The sequence below is a fragment of the Urocitellus parryii genome, chromosome 8 (assembly GCF_045843805.1).
Source record: "Urocitellus parryii isolate mUroPar1 chromosome 8, mUroPar1.hap1, whole genome shotgun sequence".
In the NCBI taxonomy this organism is placed as follows: Eukaryota; Metazoa; Chordata; class Mammalia; order Rodentia; family Sciuridae; genus Urocitellus; species Urocitellus parryii.
The window spans coordinates 14711630-14732565 of NC_135538.1; the positions used below are offsets into that span (position 1 = coordinate 14711630).

The window sequence follows — 20936 nt, forward strand, 5'->3', positions numbered from 1 at the left end:
GGGAAAGGGAAAGGGTTTTCACTGAATATCTTTTGGGACATTAGACTTGTAAAAGTATTCTCTGTTGGTTCAAAAAAGCAAAACAAATTTTTAAAAAATCCTTATCATCTAGTTAACATAAATCATCTTCTCTACAGAGTCTTTACTTTTATACTTTTAAGTATTTTTTGTTTCTTTTTTTCCAACTGAAAAAATATATGTATATCGAATGGCCTGTTCGGGTCACTTAATCCCACGTCGCCCCACACCTCCTGCTGAGAGCAGGTTGGAATCGTGGTCCCTGACCCTGGTGCCCTCATCTGACATGGCTTTTCCGTCTCTGTTTCCTAAACGCGGTCCCACATGCGCACACACGCTTCGCGCGCCCTACCTGGTTCAGCTGCTCTTTCTCCTCCTTCCAGGAGGCAGTTTTCCTCTGCTCTCTGTTGACTTCTGAAGCCAGCCTCACAATCGTCTCTCTGTTAGCTTTTGCCTCCATCTCATGGACATTTAGAGACTCTTCAAGAGTAACAATTTGTCCTTTCACGAATGCCATCTCCTTGCACAGCTCTCTAAGCTGAAGAGAAAGCAATTACAGCCGTCCCCCGTGAAAATTCACAACCTCACCCACTCTCTCCAGCCTGGGCCCCAGGACTTTGTGATCATAGGAAAACAGTAAAAAACGTTATTCCTAAATGATCTCGAGAGCTCACATTTCCAAAGGCAGCCTCTAACTGGGCCATTAGATGCAGGCCCAGGGGCAATTTAAAAGTATTCAAAACATGGTCACAAGGCAAGGATGTCAGGAGTGAGTCAAAAATTTGTCCACTGGGCAAGCATCAGCCCTGGCGTCTGAACACTGGTGGCCAGAGGCTGGCGCTGGCTTCTGAGCACTGGAGGCCAGAGATGCTCCACAGAGGTCACGGCAGGAAATGGAGCCAGGAGCTGCGTTCAATGCCCACCTGCTCACACCTACTGCACGCCAGGCACCATCTGAACCAGGGGAGACGCAGTGGAGACAGGACTACTATTTTTAAAAGTATCCTCCTAATATGCACCTAGGAAAATTCTGCTTAACACCCTCAAACTCTGATTTCATGCAGGGCTAGGATTAGCCTATGGGATGGATTAGCCTATGGTGGATGTCTATAGGTGGTGCGAAAGCCCAGCCTCCAAGTCACACCCAGCCATGCAAGTGCCACACCTTTTAGCCTCAGCACTGTGCCAACACAGTACCATTTCCAATTCAGTGCTGTTCCTCCCCCTTGAACGCTTTTTCTCATATTTGCATGCTCATTCCCCAACATCCTTCAAGAGTCCCCACTTCAAGGGCCATTCCTCCGTCAGTCTCCCTGAACCAGCATCGCAGACTGCTGACCAGCTTTGTCTAGCCTTCCATCCTGATGTGTTTTTCTTCACTGCACCTTCAGCCATGTAGGACAATATTCTATATTTACTTATTTACCTCCTCACCATCATCACCCCATGACAAAGAAAGCTCTAAGAGAGCCTGGAATTAGCTTTGCCTCACTCACGACCACATTCCTAGCACCTTGAGTGGTTCCTCGCCTATCTTTCACCGAGGACTGATAAAATGGATGAATGAATACCAAATAAGTTATTAGGAGTACTCCCTTTCCACCACAGATCCTTGGAAGTGTTTGGTGACACGTGTTTACAGGGGCATGTGAAAGCAAAGCAATAGCTTTGAAGTGGGAGAGATTTTGCCCCATTTCTCAGAGGAACACCTAGTGAGTCTGTGATCTTGCTCAAGACACCAGACTTCCTGATCTGGCCAGAGATGTGTTTCCAGGCGAGCGCCTACTCAGGATGGGGTGCTAAAACTTCAGAGTCCTACTCTGGTTTTGAAATACAGGTTCCATTACTATCTAGACTTAGGAGGTGATTAGGTAGTGGGCTCTGGGCTGGTTAGTTTTCATGGGAAAGCCAAGCTCCCAACGGAGTCCTTTACCAACTCTAGGAATCAGCTGACCCTGGGGGCAGGGGCAGTCTGTTCTGGGTCAGCAAGCTCCCAGATGACAAAGCATCAGGAATACAGAAAATTAAAGGGAATGATTAACGCACCCAGATGAGCACCTAGAGATGATCTTTGGTGAAGGGAAGGGTATCACAAAGAAGAAACTTCTGAAATCCTTTGCTTTTCCCCAGACGGGGATTGAAAAGTCAGCCCCCCAGACCACAGCGTGAAGGTCACTTTTACAGCATAGCTCCTGGTCACACATCAGTCACAGTAGAAGGAAAAGGCCATCCAGAGCCCATGAGGGTGCTGGGCAGACTCTATTCTTAGCTACCAAACCTATCGGAGAATGGATACGTGCTAAAGCATCGTGGAACCCTCTCACAGCTTACAGGGAGGACACCGGAGGAACTGATTGACAGACAGCTGGAAGGTGGCTTTTAAGAATGGCTGATGAAGTCTGCCAGGATGCAAGGAAACAAAGGGTTTCTCAATAAGCAACGAGACCAGGAGCACTCAAATACCTTGAGATACCCAAATGAACCACTATGAGATAATGAATTATTCAGTCAGTATCAGTAATTCCCATCTTAACAGTCATCTACCAATAAGTAATATTTTTATTGCTTGGTTTTCATGTAAAAACTTAAAAGTACTTTTGAATTAATCTAAAATGTATACTCGGTAAGTCCCCCAAAATGACACCTATCTGGTTTTATGTGTGTGTGTGTGTAACTAAAAGAGAACAAATATGGTCCTGACATGTATCATCAATATGAATAATTAACTGTTTTTGAAAACCTAAATATATTTTAGACAACATAATTCATCCCTTTTGGAGAATAATTAATCCCAAATAATGGCAAGAAGAATTTTAAATTGAGGCCCCAGAGATGCTATGATTTGTTCCACGTCACACACTTAATTAATGCTACACTTGGGCTACTGTCCGGGTCTCCCGTCACTGTCCAGACTCAACCTCAGAACCTCCTTTCATGTCACATGTCAGAATGACCCTTAAATTTCAGTCTTTCTGGTCTGCATTGCAACACCTTTAAAATCAAATCTTCTTCCGATGCCTTCTCGCTCCTCTTGTCAGGATCCAAGGAATCATGAAGTTGAATTAGAAACTCTTCGTGTTTCCTGCTATGCTTTGAAACTTGCTTCTTGTTTTCCTCATTTTCCTTTGAACATTTTCTATCAGGCAAAAAACAAATAAGTCAGGATTTAGCACCACAGAAGATAGCATTCATCAAACCCAGTCGGAAGTGAAGCTCTCTGTGGGAAATAACTGTTATTTTCAGCACAAAAGAGGCCCCTGGATACAATGCACATTGCTGTCAACCAAGCCCTGTGAGGGGCAGAGAAACCTGGAAGCAATGCTTTACATTTCTGGAAGCAATGCTTTGCATTTCTGCAAATGCAGAGAAATTCTCATGGCATCGCGGGCCTAGTAACGGGCCGGGAGTTGGGGGAATGGATTCCGCCTCCTTCGCTCAACCCTTTGGGATCTGCAGAAGCAGAGGCTGGCCTCTGGATCACAAGTGGACTCTTTACCACGTGTGATCGTAACCCACACAAGCACAGGTCCCCACTGGGACCTTGTAGAGAAGCAGAGCACCAATGCATTGGTTCTAGAAGACCAAGCTTCACTTCATTTTCAAGTAGCCTATAGGGGCACAGGCGTAGCCAGGCAGAACTGTAATAAGATACGCCTAGGGAGGGGGGAATGGGCCACCCTTGGAGGACAGAAGTGGTCAGTCACCAGAAAAGATCATGATTAGTTTCCACACACACACAGAATCTTTAGGGTATGGGAAGAGTGTTGTAATTGGCCAGTCAAGAAAAATCAGGAGATTGGGAGCCTGTTGTGAATATTTTATTTCAAATTTCAGTTAGGTTTGTTGAAATGGTGTGGTCCATTTCTAATGCTTTAAATGTTAAAGACTTAGAGGTCATGAAAAAAATAGATGCATATTAAAGGCAAATTAGAATCATTTCAGTAAATTGGTGCCATTTTTTTCAGTACCCTAGACAACGAACATGATTATTGCTTTCCCTTTTCACCACGTTGAGTGTTTACTGCAATTTTTTCACTCTATTTGAAGATTAACAAAGCATGTAATTGCATATACTCAAAAGTATATCGTATTTTCACTTGGAAAAATGTAACAATAAAAAAACTAACATCAATATATCTTTGAATTCTTATTTTGGGCATATGAAAGGTAATATTTATTCAGTCTTTCAGGTTTGTGAAAGGCACAGTGAATACTGTGATTCTTATCGATTTGCATATATAATCCTGTATATTAACCCCAAGATTTCAATCTTACTCTCTAAACTACGTCCACATCTATTTTCATTTTACCTGACCTACCCTCCTAAAGTTACCCTAAGAACATAATCACATAAATGTGAAAATATGAATGCTCATGGACATTCATTACAGCTGGGTTTATTTTTTTTTAATTTGTTCTTTTTAGTAATACATCATAGTTGAATGTAATTTGACATATCATACATACTTAGAGTATAACTTCCCATTCTGTGGTTATACATGATGTGGAGTTATCCTTGTCATGTATTCATATGTGAAAATAGGAAAATTATGTCCAACTTATCTTACTGTCTTTCCTATTCTAATATTGGTTTGTAGTAATTTTTTTTTAATGGTGCTAATCTAAGTGTTTACAGGAAGCAAAAGGAATTGGTTGAATAAATTGAGATATTTCAGACTATGGAATAAAATGGGTTCTTAAAAATTATAATGACTTTTTTAAATATCTACAATATATTATTCAGTAAAAATAGTATATTACATGATGTCATGTGGGTACAACTATCTGAAAATCTGTTCAGAAATTGTTAATTATAGCTTTTCGACAACCATAAGGTTTTAGGCAATTTTTAATTTCTTCTTGGCACTTTACAATAAGTATACATCATTTTATTGTTCATTTAATAAACATTTATTGATCATGTACTATGCACCAGGCCCTATTCATGATGCTAAAGGACAGTAGGTAAACAAAACAGATAAGAACCCTTGCCCTCATGGAAAGTGGAAAGATGGACAATAATCATAATATTAATATATGCAAAACCTACAGTAAGTAATAAAAGGACTGCAGAGAAAAGATGAAGCAGGAAAGGTGGTAAGAAATATTGTGATCAGGTAAAATTTCAGATGTGGAACTTTGGGAGGCTTCAGTAGGAAGGAGTCTTCTGAGTGAAGGCCTAAAGGAAGCAGCCATGTAACATCTGGAAAAGAGCCTTCTAGGCAGAATGATTAGCAGTTGCAAAGACCCTGGGGTAGGATCACACCTGTCAAGTTCAAGAAACAGAAACAAAAAAAGAAAAAGAAAGAGAGAGAGAGAAAGGAAGGAAGGAAGGAAGGAAGGAAGGAAGGAAGGAAGGAAGGAAGGAAGGAAAGTTATCTAAGGTAAAAAATAAATAAATAAAGGAGATAAAGGCAATCAACCAGGTTAGGATGTGTCTGTTAGGATATAGAAAATACTACTATGTCTTTGTTCTCAGTGAGAAAAGGAATCGCTAGAGAGCTCTGAGCTGAGGACAGACATGATCTAATTCGTATTGTAACAGGATCACCCTGGCTGCAGGGGTGTAGACAGAAGCAAGCAAACCACTATTATGGACTAAATGTTTATGTCCCCCAGAATTAATACATTGAGCCCTAGTCGCCCATATGACAAATTTGGAGGCAGGGCCTGGAAGAGGTAATTAGGTAATAAGATTAGAGACATGAAGGAATAACCAATCTCCCTCTCTCCACCACAAGAAGGCATTCACCTGCAAACCAGGAAATGGGTTCTCACCAGGGAATGAACTGTCCAGCCCTTGACCCTACACTTTCAGCCTCCAGAACTACAAAGGAATAAATATCTGCTGTGTAAGCCAGTCTATGGTATTTTCATAGCACCTCAAACGAAGACAGAAATTAATATCAGGAGTGGGGTGCTAATGTTTCAAATGTCTAATGCAATATTCAATAGTTATTGGGGTGACTACAGAAGCAGTCAAAATTTAGGTTCACTTTGAAGGTAGACAGGATTGGGATTTGCTAAGGAACCAAATATGAGTATGAAAGAGAAATAGAACCAAGGATGATATTAAGATTTTAGACCTGATCCACTAGAAGAATGGAATTATCCTTGAAGAAAATAAGGAAATTTGTGCAGAAGGATTGTGTGGGAACGTCAAGAGCAGAGTTTTAGACGCATTAGGTTTGAGGTGCCTGATGGACCAGGTGCTAAGATGTGGGTAAGATGGTGGGTCTTGAGTTGTGGAAGGAGATTCAAGCTAGATACAGAAATGTGGGTGTCACCAGCCCTTAGATCATGCTTAAAGTCATGACACCAAATGACAAAGAAATGAGAAGAGATTTGAAGACCGAGCCCGAGGCACTCCAACATTTAGAAGTCAAGGAGATGAAGGAAATCAGAAGAAACCACGTGAGAGGATAAGAATGGAAACGGTCATGTTCAATGTCCTGGAGACCAACAGAAGAAAGGGACTGTAGCAGAACAGCGGGCTGTGACTGGTGTGCTGCTGACAGGTCAAGCGAGGTGAGGCTGACCATTGACCCTGCACTGGGCAGACACTGGTGGTCTCCACGAGTGATTCTGTGGAGCAGCTCTAGGAGAGAGGAGAGCACTTGGAGATGGTGATGATGGCGTACAAGCATGGAGAAGTTTTGCAGGAAGTGGGAGAGGAGGAGGACAGGAGCTAGGGTGTTGCTTTATTTTTTTAAATGGGACAAGCAAAATAAACATCACGCATTTTATTAATAAAGACATTGGAGTCCTGTATAGAATTTTTTAAATATATTTTAGAAGCAACTGGGTCCCACTTTTGTCTTAATAATTACCTCCTTATGAAACCAAGGGTGGAAAAATCTAGGTTTTTAAGAGTCCTGTGTAAACTGGTAATAAAACCTAGTGAAGAACGTTTGGGTGGTCTGGCATACAAGACTGGAGAAGTTTTGCAGGAAGTGGGAGAGGAGGAGGACAGGAGCTACAGTGTTGCGCTCCAGGATTTTTATAACTGGCTTCTGAGTAAATGCCTCCCTCTGCAGACTAGCCTGCCACCTCAGGGTTAAACCTCTACTTAGAGAAAATCTTCCCATTTTGCATATGCTGTGTTTTTGCAAGCTTCATCTATAGGACAAACCCCTGCTTAGGACAGTCTTGTGTTTGTTGAGACACTTGATGAGACTTGAAAAGAGCTAGGGAAAAGCTTTTAAGACTCTAAAGATATCTGGGGTTAATAATATGGGTTTTTTTTTAATTGAGTTTCATGGTCAGATAATACAAAATATTTGAAGTTTATTCAAAGACATATCTTGCTCCAAAGCTAGTATGGATCACTCACTAAACAGAGAACATATTGCAGTATCCTTACTGTAATTTCTCCTCTAGTTCCACAACTCTCTTCATTAACTCCTGATTCTCCTTGATTGCAGCGTGAGCTGTGAGTTCCGTTCTGATTTTAGAAGCAGAAAGTGCAGCTGATTCTTCTTCTAGCTCTTGAACTCTGTCCCTCAAAGAGGTGAGGAGAGATGATTTTCTGGCATTGTTTTCTTTGTAATTCTCCATCTCAGCCTTCAGCTCTTGACAGGAAACTTCTTTAGAAAGCATCTTGGAGCGCAGGTCTCGAAGCTAACAACAACAAAAAAAAAAAGATAGAACAATCTAATGGCATACCATTTGAAGTACCAGTTAGAAATCCAAAACCATAATTTAAAATCTTATACTGTTATTCATGACTTAATCCATGTTTAATTTCTTTTTCTCATATTTCTATCTGTATTTCAAGTAGGAAATTATATTTTAATAATTGGGCTTTATGTTCTGTCTTTTTCAAAACCAATGGAACAATGACTTAGGTTGATTTCGTCTCATTCAGGAAACATTTGTGATGGGATTACAAAAAGTAATAAATATATTTTGCAGCAGTAACCCATTTTCTATATCCAGTATTGCTGTTTTTGCTTCTGATAAACAATGATTCAAGGAACCTACAAGCCACACTCTGTGATTTCACAGCCACAACTATTTCTCAAATAAATACAGACTATTTGATATATCACTATATTTCTTCTACTAGCCTTCTGGAATTGTGGGTGAAAAAAATAACATTCAGATTTCTGCAAAAAAAAATATGAGAGCAAAGGAAAATCCTTATTGTATTTATATGAAATGGGGACATTTTGAGTTTTATGAGCTCTCTGGCATCAAAATGCTGATCAATGTACATATCCTACCAAGTTAAGATGTCAGGTCTCTCCTACAAGAACACTTGATAAATTTTATAAATGCAATGCATTTCTTTGGAACTATAAGTGAACTTGCACACATCCCCCCCCCTCACACACACACACACACACACACACACACACACAGTATCAACACATCTTTCAGGGGGGTCCTGGCGGCCTCAGGGAGATTGCCTGTTATCTCACAGGCCAGCCTAGATTCCTAGAGACACTGGGCTAGGAGCAGAATGAGTCTAGGGAGACTCGAAGCTCTACTGTAGACCTGATCTAGCCTAGAGGGCAGGTGGACCCCAAATGTCTTACTAGAATTTCCCCAGCCAATCAAAACTTCCATAAGAAAGGAATTCAGATTCAATTCACAGTAAAGGATAATATTCCCAGAGAGGCTAAAAGTTCCCCAAGACCCTTGCAGCTTCAACCCAAAGTCCTCAGGTGCCCTCTGGCCACTTAAGGCTGCAGGGTTTTCTGAGATTCAAGCCAGGCCAAGCCACCTTGCTTTGCAGTGTGGAAATGCACAACCCTTCAGGAATTCTAGGTGATGGGCCCACCAGAAAAGAAGAAGTGCAAATTTTGCCAAAAAGCTTCAATCTGTATCCTACTATCCCACTCCTAATCCTCTATCCTCTACTTCACCTGTCAGAAGCTAGAAAGACCCACTTTTTGATGATAAAGGGGCACAATCTTACCTCAGACTGCGCGGATTCAAATTTGACCAAAGTTGCGGCGAGTTCACTTCGAACATTTTCAACCACATTCCGATAATGGTTTAATTGCTCCCGAGAGACAGGGACTTCCAAAGAATGTTCACGAGTTTCCTAAAAGTTCCCCCCCAAAAGACAAAATACAAAGAAAAATGATAAACAATCTTTTCTGTGCAGCTGTGCAAAGCTAGATGGCATGGAAGTATTCTTCGTATTTCAAGTGTGTTGAAAATGCTAACCAGAAACATGTTGTGTTCAGATCACTTTATTCTTGTTCTCAAAATTCAAAGGGAGATCAGAGATAGCCCAGGAACTAATGAGGGGCTATCCCAGGGTGGCAGTGAGATTTGACACTTAAGGATTGACTCTTGCCATTCAGAGCATTTCCTTCCAGACAACTCAAATGCTATTTGACCCCTGCCCAGCACAGAAAGAGTCAGCCAAGAACTATCAGAAGAGAAACAGCACCACACCCTCTGTATCAGGTGGTTTCCATCATTCCCCTGTCTCCTGACTATAAAGGTGACCAGCTCCTCTCTTGTCTGTTCATCAGAGATCACGGGATTTCATGTGAACGACCATATCCTTCCTCCTCACTAAGCCTTTTACTCTCAATCTCATAAGCTCCTGGGATCACAGAGATGCCTTGAAGAAATGCACGAGATTAGAGATGGGGAGGGCATGGAAAGCCTTCATCCCTCCAGAAGGGAGCAGCTCTCAGCTCCACTGAGGGTCACCAATGCAAAAATAAGGACCCCAGCTGGCCAAATAAAGATAAAACATATACCCGGCCTTTTCAAAGTGATTCTCAGTTTTGCAGCTTGAAAACTGTCAAAATGTTTTTAAAGAAAAATATGAGCCAAATAAACACTTCTGCAGAGCAGACTTGGCAGGGTTAGGCTGTGGTCAGCCTGCCGCCTCGGGTCCTGTCTCTGTTCTCCCAAGCATTATGTCCACTTCCTTCAAGAACCACTTCTTACTTTGGACAGATAACTGTACCCACCTCTATGAAGTCCCTCTGGCCTAAGGTCTTTGTGAAAGAAACCCATTCATTTTTGAAGGAATATGAAGGAGGTCACATAAAGGAGAATTTCCTGGAATCTCAGTGGCCTCAGGGGACACATCAGTAAAACCATCGATGACTGCCAGCAACTACTCAGCAAGTGTTTGACAGAATCATGAATGTAAAAGTCATCATAAAGCGTTGTCATGACTAGTGTGTTGTAGTTCGTAGATGCCAAACAAAACTTGCTGGGCACTTAGGAACAGTCAGTGTTTGCCAATCACAACATGCCCAAGGAGATGGTAGCTGTGTCCTCCTGGAGAGAAAGCAGAACAAGATCCATTGAAGCTTTTACTGGAGAACCACATCCTGTTCAGTCTCAGGATTCAGAGGGCCTTCTCCTCCCTAACCACCACAGCCACGTGTCCTGAACCAGCCTAAGTGAGGACATGGGTCACTTACAAGAGGTTTCAACCATGGGGTATATGGCTTGCCATTCTATAAAACCCATTAGGAAAATAAGGTCCCCTAGGACTATCTTGTTCAATAACTAACATCTTTGTTTAGGAAATGGCATAATCAAGGGCTGGCGTTATGACTCAGTGGTTAAGCGCTTGCCCTGCATGCATGAGGCACTGGGTTCAATCCTCAGCAACACATTAATTAATTAATTAATTAAAGATATATAAAAAAGAAATGGTATATTCATAGTATTTTTATATCTTCTTCCAATGAAAAAAATATTATGTCCATTGAATGTAAAACTAAAAGCCAGACAAGACAATTCAGAAATTCATTTTAGGAGGTTACAACCTAATGCAAAACAGTATCAGAAGCATTGTCTTCAAACATTCATGGGCAAATGAAACTATATATTAAGATAGGATGGGGCTGGGGCTATCACTCAGTGCTAAGCACGTGCCTAGCACACCGAGGCCCTGGGTTGACTCTACAGCATTGTGGGGGTTGGGGGAGAAAAAGAAGGGGAAGAAGAGGAGGAGGAAAAAGAAAAAAAATACCCAAATATTTAATACAAAGATATTCAAAAAGGTGAGTGTTAGCAATTTTTTTTAAATCTGCAATTGCAAACATTAGAAAAAACCTACAGATCTAGAAGAATGTTAACATGAAGGGAAAAAAGGAAAAGAAAATGATACAAATGCACAATAAAATCATATTCAGCCAGGCACGATGTAATCCCAGCTATTTAAGAGGCTGAATCGGGAAAATCACTAGTTCAAAGTCAACCTAAGCAACTTACAGAGACCCTGTCTCAAAATAAAGAATAAAAAGGTTTGAGGGTATAGTTCAGCAGTAAATTGCTCCTGGGTTCAATCCCCAGAACCAAATAATAAATAAATAAATAAAATTATATTCAGTCAGTAAAAATCACATTTAGGAGACTACATTGTTTTTTGTTTTGCTTTGAAACATGGTCTCACTAAATTCCTTATGCTAGACTTGAACTCATGATCCTCCTGCCTCAGCCACCCAAGTAGCGGGGATTATAAGCATATACCACTATGACCACCAAATGCTTACCCTTCCCCCAGACTCACCCAGGTATTGGTGATCAAATCCTGGGCATGGTGAACAAGCACTCTACCACTGAGCTATTACCCCAGGCCAGTTTTGGGGAGACTTTAGTCATATGAAAAAATACAGTGTGTGTGTGTGTGTGTGCGTATGTGTGTGTGTGTACTGGGGATTGAATTAAGGGACTCTTAATCAGGGAGCCACATCCCCCAGCTTTTTTATATTTTATTTAGAGACAGGGTCTCACTGAATTGCTTAGGGCCTCGCTAAGTTGCTGAGGCTGGCTTTGAACTCACAATCTCCTGCCTCAGTCTGCCAAACTGCTAAGATTACAGGCATGCATCACCCAACCCAGCTAAATGCAATATAAATTTTAGTTTAAAAAAACAAAATACAAAATGGTATATACACTTTCATTTTAGTTGTGTAAGACAATTTTATGCAAAAGAAAAAAAGTTTTATTAGAACTTAGAAAATTTGTAAACACCAACAAATTAGAAAGAAAATCACAAATGACCCCATAAAAAGGACCCAACATATAAGCAGGAAATTTCCATTAAGGGAGATACAAGTGAAAGTAATATAATATAATAAAATATAAAATATGAAAAGATACTCAACTTCCCTAAGATTCAGGGCAATACAAATTAAAACACAGACACACCAATTTTTGTATAGCAGATTGGGCAAAAAATAAGAAATTTGATAATACCAAGTGTCAGCCAAGTAGAAGGGAAGAATTATTTTCCTATATAGCTTCTAGGAGTATAAAATGAGTATATCCTTCAGATGCCTTACCAGTTTGTTTATATCTTTCAAGAATGGAGATGTAGAGGGGCTGGGGTTACTCGACTAGCATGTGCAAGGCATTGGGTTTGATCCTCAGCACCACATAAAAACAAATAAATAAAATAAAAGTATTGTGTCCCTACAACTAAAGAAGTATTTTTTTTTTAAATGTAGATGTAGAGCTGGGGGTATAGCTCAGGGGTGGAGTGCTTGCCTAGTGTACGCAAGGTCCTGAGTTTGATCCAGTTATGGTGTGGTTTAAAATGCCAATGCCCACCCCCTATGGCTCATGAAACCCTCAATATAGCAGTGTTCAGAGGTGGAGTGTAAGGAAACGGTTGGATTCTAAGGGTTCTGATCCTCATCAGTGGATTGATCCATGAGTGGATTAATAATTAGATGACATTAATGGAAGGTAGTGGAAACCTTAGGTGATGGGCCTGGTTGGAGGAAGTAGGTCACTAAGAAGGAGCATGCCCTGGAACAGCATTTCATGTCCCCAGTTTCATTTCCTCTCTCTCTTTCTGCTTGGCAGCTGCTTTGAGCTGAGCAGCTTTCCTCCACCACCTCTCCCCTTCCACCATGATGCTTCTGCTTGGAACCAGCTGACCATGGACTAACCCTCTGAAAGCAGGAACCAAAACAAATCTTTTCTCCTGTGAGTTGTTCACATCGGAAGTTTTTGTCACAGCAATGGCAAACTAACAGATCCACCAGCACCACAAAAAGAATTAACTAATTAATTAAATGTAAATGAATAAGTCTCTGACCCACTTATACATTTACTGAGCCACATCCCCCAGCCCTTTTATATTTTATTTAGAGACAGGATCTCACTGAGCTCAACTCTCCAATTGGTTCCCCTTGAAAAATACCCACACATGTGCACAGAGGATACTCATGATATATCACGATTTGTAACAGCTACAAATGGGGAAGGGGGTTACTGAAAAAATATTAAGCCATTTCCATACTGTAGAGTCTGAGGCAACAGGTAATATGAGATAGATCAGTATGTTGGGGCATACAAATATCTTCAAGAAATATCACTGAACAAAAATAAGACAGTATTCATCCATAGTTTGATACTTGTTCTCACAAAGCACATACAGGAGGAAAAGTACCACTGCATGTATTTACTATGAATATATAGAGACAAAAAGAGAGAAAGACCTACAGAGCACCCAGTCACCTAATGACAGTACTTTCTCTGCAGGGGACAATAGGACGCTAGTACTGGAGCTGTGGATAGGGACGCAGTGTTTTGATTTTTTTTTCAAGAAAGATATATTTATGCATTATTTTTACAATTAAATATAATTTAAAGAAAAGAAAAACATTGAGAAGAAAATGCTTACTGTGGTTATCATTTAGTTCCAGGGCTAGATTTTATTTTCTTCTTTATTATACATTTCCGTATTTTCCAAAATCTTTTTCAACAACCATGTATTACTTTCATCCTTCTTAAATTTTCAAAAATAAGACAAAACCCAGAAGCCTTGCTCCATAGTATATATATATATGAACACAATGACAAGAAATGACAGTGGGCAGCCTGGACACAGCACATATGGCAGCTGACATTTCAGAGGGTTGCTGTCTTAATTCAGCCCTCCTGGAGTTCGTAAAATTTTTTGAAAATCCTTCAACTTTTCCCGTAAGTATTAAGCAATCTTCACCTTAAAACTTTTTTCTTAGCCTATTCAAAATGGCAAGATTAAGAGCTCATCCAATTGTCATCACACGAGGACCATCTAAGTTATTAGGCACCTCTCAGCTAACCCAGGAAGCAATTTTATATTAATTTTAAATATCCAACTACGTATGATTTGATTTTGCTGCTGATATTATTATGATAATGATTGAAATTGCCTCACAGGGTGGCTCAGAGTCTTTTTAGAATAAAGGATGGTTTCAAAGCTCAGTGGCATAAAGCTTATTCATAGTTCAAGTAGACAACGTGTCCCATTATCTGATCTGTGGACAATGTCTTGGGCCAGTCCTGCTAGTATGGCATTTAGTTGTCTTATTATTCCATGGACAAGAGAGAGAGAGAGAGAGAGAGAGAGAGAGAGAGAGAAAGAAAATCACTGCCTGCCTCTGACATACAAAACTCCTAAATCCATTCCACCCTCGTCTTTCTTGTTCCCCATGGATCCAAACTGCACTGCAGACTTGCATTCCTGAAGACTCTGGCATTGCGGCATGCTTCCTTCTCTCTCTGCAAACTCATGTTTCCGGTGGTGCCCAGTGAGAAATCCCCTCTAAGACACTCCCTCCTATTATCTGCCTTCACTCCAACTAGTAAAGTTTCTCCCTTAATTTACCATCCATAAATTGTCTCATTAATTGCCTTTCTCCCACCTAATCATTACTACAAGCAATTTTTGACCATTCATCCATTTTCCTCCCTACCTGGACGGACTTTCCTGAGCCTCCTGCTTTTCTTTTTCCTTTCCCTGCACCTGGACTCAGGTGCGCCTTCGTGGGTGCAGTGGACCATGTGACGGGTGTGGGATCCAGGGAGTCAACCTGCACACCTGCACCTTAGCAGCTATGGGACACGTTTGGGAAGAAGACACTGCTGCTAAAACCAAGTATTACAAAAAGTTGATCATATTATCTTTACATTGTCTTCCCTTCCTTTTCCCCTTAGGCATTACTCTTATTTACTTGAAGCCCCTTCTAACCTAATATCCCTGTTGAAAAGAATACACCATCCCCAGAATCCCAGGGGAAAACCAAGAGAATACACTGATCTAAAATCATCTGGCTTTACTAAAGACATTGAGTCTTCTTCTCCTGGGGTGAGCGGGGCTGCAATAAGAAACACTGAGGTGCCAAAGGCTTTTGAAGACCTGCTTTCAGTACTGGTTATAAAGTATCTTATATATTTATACAGGCATATGTATTAGAATACATACATACACATATAAGGATACATAAGTATGTGTATGTATGTATGGGTATATGTACAATTTTTTCACAACGATTATGTACTGATCCAGAAACTTTTCCCATTGCTCTACACCATAACCCTATGAGTGGGGGCTGTTCCTGTCCCTTCACTTAAAAATGAGGCAAGTAAAACCTTAAAAGGAATTTTGTTGTCATATTTTTTTAAGTAGGAATAAAAGAAAAGAAGAAAGAAAGACACAAAGGAGGGAAGGAAGGAAGGAAAGAAAGAAGGAGGGAGAGATAAAAGGGAGGGAGGGAAAAGAAGAAGAACTGGTGGTAATTCTGGAGCAATGATTACTTCTCTGTGCTGTATAATTATAAATGAGTTAACCATATCCCAGAAAAACAAAGGCCACTATTTTCTCTGATATGGAGATGCTAACACACAATAAGTAGGTGGGGCTAGGGAAGAATAGAGGTACTTTGAATTAGGTAGAAGGGAGTGAAGGGGAGAGGGGTCATGGGGTGGGAAGGATAATAGAATGAATAAGACACTATGATCCTATGTGCATATATGATTGCAGGACCAGTGTGATTCCACATCGTGTACAACCAGAAGAATGAGAAGTTATATACTCCATATAAGTATGATGTGTCAAAATGCATTCTATTGTCATGTACAGCTAAGTAGAACAAGTAAATTAAAAAAAAAAAAAAAGTATGCCTAATGAGGGCTGGGGATGTGGCTCAAGTGGTAGCCCCCTCACCTGGCATGCATGGGCACTGGTGTGTTCAATCCTCAACACCACATAAAAATAATAAAGATATTGTGTCCACCTAAAACTAAAAAATAAATATTTTTTTAAAGGATGCCTAATGGACAGGCATGTAAAACATCCCAAGTACTGTTGGGGGCACTCTGACCCACAGTTCTTCCAGTTCTTGGTAATGTTCATGGGGTACAGTGTCTATTAACACAGGAATTAGTAAACTACTACATCCATAAGGACAGAATCTAGAAAGCAGTTAAAAGAACCAGATTACATCTATTTGGAGCAACACAGATAGATCTCAAAAACATACTGTTTTTTAAGTAAGTTAGAGAACAAAAGTAACAACATGATACCTTTTATGTTTTAAAAGTGAATGCTAAGTAAAATAAAGTATTTTCCCTGGGTGCAAATATGAATGCAAAAAGTATTGTCAATGGTCTCAAAGATACCCACCAGATTATACAATAATTAACTCTGGAGAATGGAGGGAAAGATCAAGATTACAGGTGATTGTCAAAGGGAACTACAGTATATTTTGTAATACTCTACTTTTTAAAGGGAAAGTGACTGACCCTAATGTGCATATGTATCAGAACATCACATGGTGTCCCATTATAAATATGAAGAATTTTACACTTTTAGTATCAGTTTTAGAAAATTTAAATTTTTTAAAAAGTGATTAATTTTCATATTAAAATTAATTTCTTGCCACCAGTGAAACTCCATATCATATACAATCACAAGAATGGGATCCTAATTAGAATCACTTATACTCCATGTATGTGTAATATATCAAAACACACTGTACTGTCATGTATATCTGAAAAGAACAAATTAAAAATCCCTTAAAAATTTCTTAATTGTACAGGTAAAAGACAACTGAAAGCATTTTAAGGGTCCATATTGCTTGATTCTCAGTTGGTCTATCCTAATTTTCTTTGCTGTAGACTTTGAGAAGCTGAATACTACATCTGTAAATTCTTACTGGCTGCAGAAGCAACAGGAAACTGTGAACTTGAACTCCAGTATGCACTAAGAGGCAGTAGGAAAGAGAACCACTGAGTTCCAGCAATGCTTGGGATGCACTTGGTGTGCCAGGACAGGAAATTCACTGCTGAAATGAATGGTATATAACTTATATTGTAGCCAAAATATGAAGTGCCTTCAAGATTTAAAACAAGAATTCAGTGATTTTTTTTTAACTAACTAGAGAAATATCTTCAATTAACAAAGGACAAATTAGAGGAAAAAAATACCCATCTGGCTTCTGTGTTGCACTAACTCCTTGCTTTCTCTCCCCAGGTGGCCCTTAGCTTTGCCTAAAGAAAACTCAACAAAATGGTGCTTCATCTTCCCTAGCAGCCGTTTCTTGGGTTAGAGCACTCCACCACCTCCAGCAAACACACAATCCTGACAGCAACAAAGCCTCCATTGGGAAATAACCAGAAGGTGGAAAATGTAAGCAACCATAAGCAAATAATCCACTTTAGAAAGAAGTCAAACAGCGTTTAGACTTCCTACAAGAATTCTTGCAAAGAGACAAAGAAAGATCTTTGTCTTTTTAGACCAAGTTTAGAGAGGTTTTTAGAATTATTTTCCCTCCATTTTGTTCCCAAAATAAGTGAGATTAAAGGCAGATTCATACCTCCGCTGTGGTCCTCGGCACCCCTCACTAGCTGCCATGAGCACAACCCGCGTCCTCAACACCCTCTTCAGGACAGATGTTGCAGGCTCCTGGCTAGCAACCCCATCCTTCCCAAAGAAGGGCTTCATCACCTCCTTAACCACCAGAGCTCACTCAGTCTACCCAGGATCCGCAGCCTCTCCTCCCCTAAAACTCCAATCCAGAGAGTAGCAGGAGGCAGCTTGAGAACTGAAGAAGGAACCAGAAGTCAACGGGGAAAATCAGCTTGGCCAGTGAGTGTGTCCCAACAGTAACCCTCTTGCTCCTCCAGTCCTGACAATTCTGTAGAACCTGACCAGTCTACACTCGCTCGGCTAAGCTGCTCTGTCTCAGCTCTCTTCTCCTAGTGAGGATGCTTCTCCCCCTGGGCACTCAGCCCAGGATAAGGAATAAATAATCACAAAAGACTGTGAGGCTCACTAAGCCACACACCTAGCACCTACTGAGGACTTCACAGTACAAACTGTACTTATTAATAGAGTTAAGGGAATGGGTGGACGCCCTTTTTACCAATATCTTACTCTTTCCATTGGATGGACCAATGAAGGATGGGTGTTCTTTTTATTAATATCCTAGTTTTCACCCTACATTCTATTCTATCTAGAATCTCACCCCATTCTCATTTGCTATGCCTAATACTATCAGCCTCAGTGGCTGGCTGATTTCTACTGGGCCCCATGCCTTGGGAATGGGCAGATTTGGAAAGTCCACAGATTGTTCCATGGGAAGGAAATGGCCGGATATTCTCCATTTCAGCCTCTGCAGAAACATTAATACCACAAAGCAGGAGTATATCACACCACCATGAGCTCAGACAGGAGAAGGTGCCTTATATTTTGCTTCTACGGGTGTTCTAGGACCTACTCCTCCTGTATCTTGGCAGAGGCCTAAACACAGGCAAGTCCTCACTCTGCTAGTGTATCCTATAATTTTTATTGTCTGTAAAAGGCCTGGATTTTCAAGAAATGACTTTAATTCCCATCCAGAGCTTCAGGTCTAATTTCTTATTCAATGTCAAAACAAAGAAAAGAAGGAAGCGAATGAAAGTGAACAAAAAATAAAGGAGGAAAAAAAATTAAAAGAAGCCAATAAGAGTCACTTGCTTGCAATGACCTGAGCTTGATTTGGCTTTTCCAAGCCGGTAAAAAGGAGTCACAGGATTCGCTAGGACCGTGAGGGAGAGCAGACCCGCTACTCAGTAACAGCACACCTCCCTACAGAAAAAAATCACAACAAATTTCAAAACCACAAAATAATCCAGTGGCCCAAGATCAAATCCTTGACTAGTTAAAGCACCTCTACAACAGGATCAAAACAAATGTACAGGGCGGGTCTGATCAACTCAGGGCCCTCTATTTTAGCTAACTGTAAAGTTCTATGGCACTTTAAAAAACTCTGTTCACATTAAAGTGATAATTTCTTAAACTAAACTCAATAAAAGTCACAAGCAAATTAATTAACTCCAGGTTCAATTTTAAGCCATGAGCCTTTGTATTGGACGTATCTCCAAGACTAATAGTGAATGCAGGCCTGGGAGTGTTGTCACATGTGGAATCACTTCTAGAAGAGGAATGGCAGGTGGCTCGATGGGACATTTCCTCTGTCTCTCTCTCTATGTGTGCTCTCTCTGCGGTTGATGCTAATCTGTTCGTTCTAACAAACTCCTCAAGCCTGGAAGGTCTCTCAGTGACACTGCCCTCTGTACCAGTCAGGGCTCTCCAGGAAGCCAGCTCCTTCCGTGGCTCAGAGGGGTGCTGTGTGGGTAGGAATTACTTGGGGACTATGGGGAGGTACCTCAGGCCCAAGTTAGGGGACCAGCCTCAGCTTTCTAGAGCTACAGAATTCTTGATTTTTAAGAACCAGACTTTCTGAAAAAGGAGGCTTTTTAAATGCTTTAAAAGGCTACTTCTGTGTATGAATCACAACACCTTGAGGATTCACAGCCCCCCATCCCCCCAAAAAATCATTTCTTTAATTCACAGAGTGGAGAACCATCCATGATGGAAAGACACTTTTCCACGATAAAGAGAATATGTGACACTAACAGAGGGGAAATGGGAGGGACAGAGGACCACTGGTGCCTAGGGACACTGCCCACCCTCTCGGGGCTGCACACTGAGGGGGTGGGAGTGTGCCCTCCAGCTAGCTGTCCACTCCGGGGATGCACCATGGAGACCAGAGCCTCTGAGGGAAGGCCTGTGGGCTGCACAGCTCCTGGGTGGGCCTGGGGAAGGGCCCACCATGGGGGCCAGGTGGATCCTTCCAGCTTCTTGGGCACCCACTCCTCAGGCAAGGAAAAGGAAGGAGGTGTATTTCTACTCTAGACAGCACATGGCAGACAGCCTCTCAACTGGACCCTCCCTGCCTGGTGCTAGCTGTAGGTCACCAGTCCCCCAGAGAACTACCTATCATGACAAAGACATCCAAAGGAAAGTGTTAGGTGAGCAAAAAAGTATAGGCTGAGCGGCTGCTGCTTCCAGCTCTGTAAATTAGGTGCCAGAGAGTTTGTTTCTGTAGAGCAGTGACTTCTCTAAGGTCCAGTTTAATGTCTTTCAGTCTTTGGGGATCAGTGTTGTAAGAAATCTCCATATGAAGACTAATTCTGTAATTAAAGACACCAGTGCTAAGGTGACATCATTGTAACACTCTGTATTTGTTTTCAAGGCCTTTGTTTCCACAGGGTGTGAGTTCTGAGCACATGATTGAGGATACCAACTTTAACAAAGGCAGTCTATTAATAAGCTCAAGTTGCTATAACAAAACACCAGAGACTGGGTAGCTTAAAGAATAGGCATGTACTGCTCACAGTTCCATAGATCAGGAAGTCCAAGATGAGGTTATTCTTGATGAGTGCTCTCTTCCTGGCTTGCATATAGCCATCTTATCATGACAAAGACAGAGCTCTGGTCTTCATCTTCTGATCAGGACACTAACCCCATCCTAGGGTCCCCACCCCATGACCTCATCTAAACCTACTACCTCCCCAAGGTCCCCATGTCCCAATACCATCACATTGAGGGTTAGGGCTGCAGCAAATGAATTGCAGAGGACACAAACCCTAAATCCACAACAGGCTGCAAGCTTAATCGCACAGGGCAGGAAAAGATAAATCCACATGCATTTGGGAGCCGAGGGGGTCTGGGGATTTAGGCAACGCCTCCATGTTCCGTTCAGCAACTCATCACCCCTGTTCCTTCCTCCTTCCTAACCCAACCCACAGGTGCCAAGCCCAAGCATGGACCCTTCCAGAGGTCCCTGGGAAGAGGAGCTCTACCTCACGGTCGCTTCACCCACACC

At 41.3% G+C, this 20936-nt stretch overlaps 1 protein-coding gene across 1 annotated transcript in view; it reads right to left on the reverse strand.

Annotated features, from left to right (window-relative positions):
• The window catches only part of Ccdc170 (coiled-coil domain containing 170), a 59296-nt gene extending 41568 nt beyond the window's left edge, over window positions 1–17728 (reverse strand). Inside the window, 6 exon segments of the mRNA XM_026399943.2 lie at window positions 371–556; window positions 3010–3154; window positions 7382–7638; window positions 8942–9070; window positions 16107–16197; window positions 17601–17728. Of these exon segments, the coding sequence (XP_026255728.2) occupies window positions 371–556; window positions 3010–3154; window positions 7382–7638; window positions 8942–9070; window positions 16107–16197; window positions 17601–17728 (936 nt within the window).
• Window positions 17729–20936: the final 3208 nt, after the last annotated feature.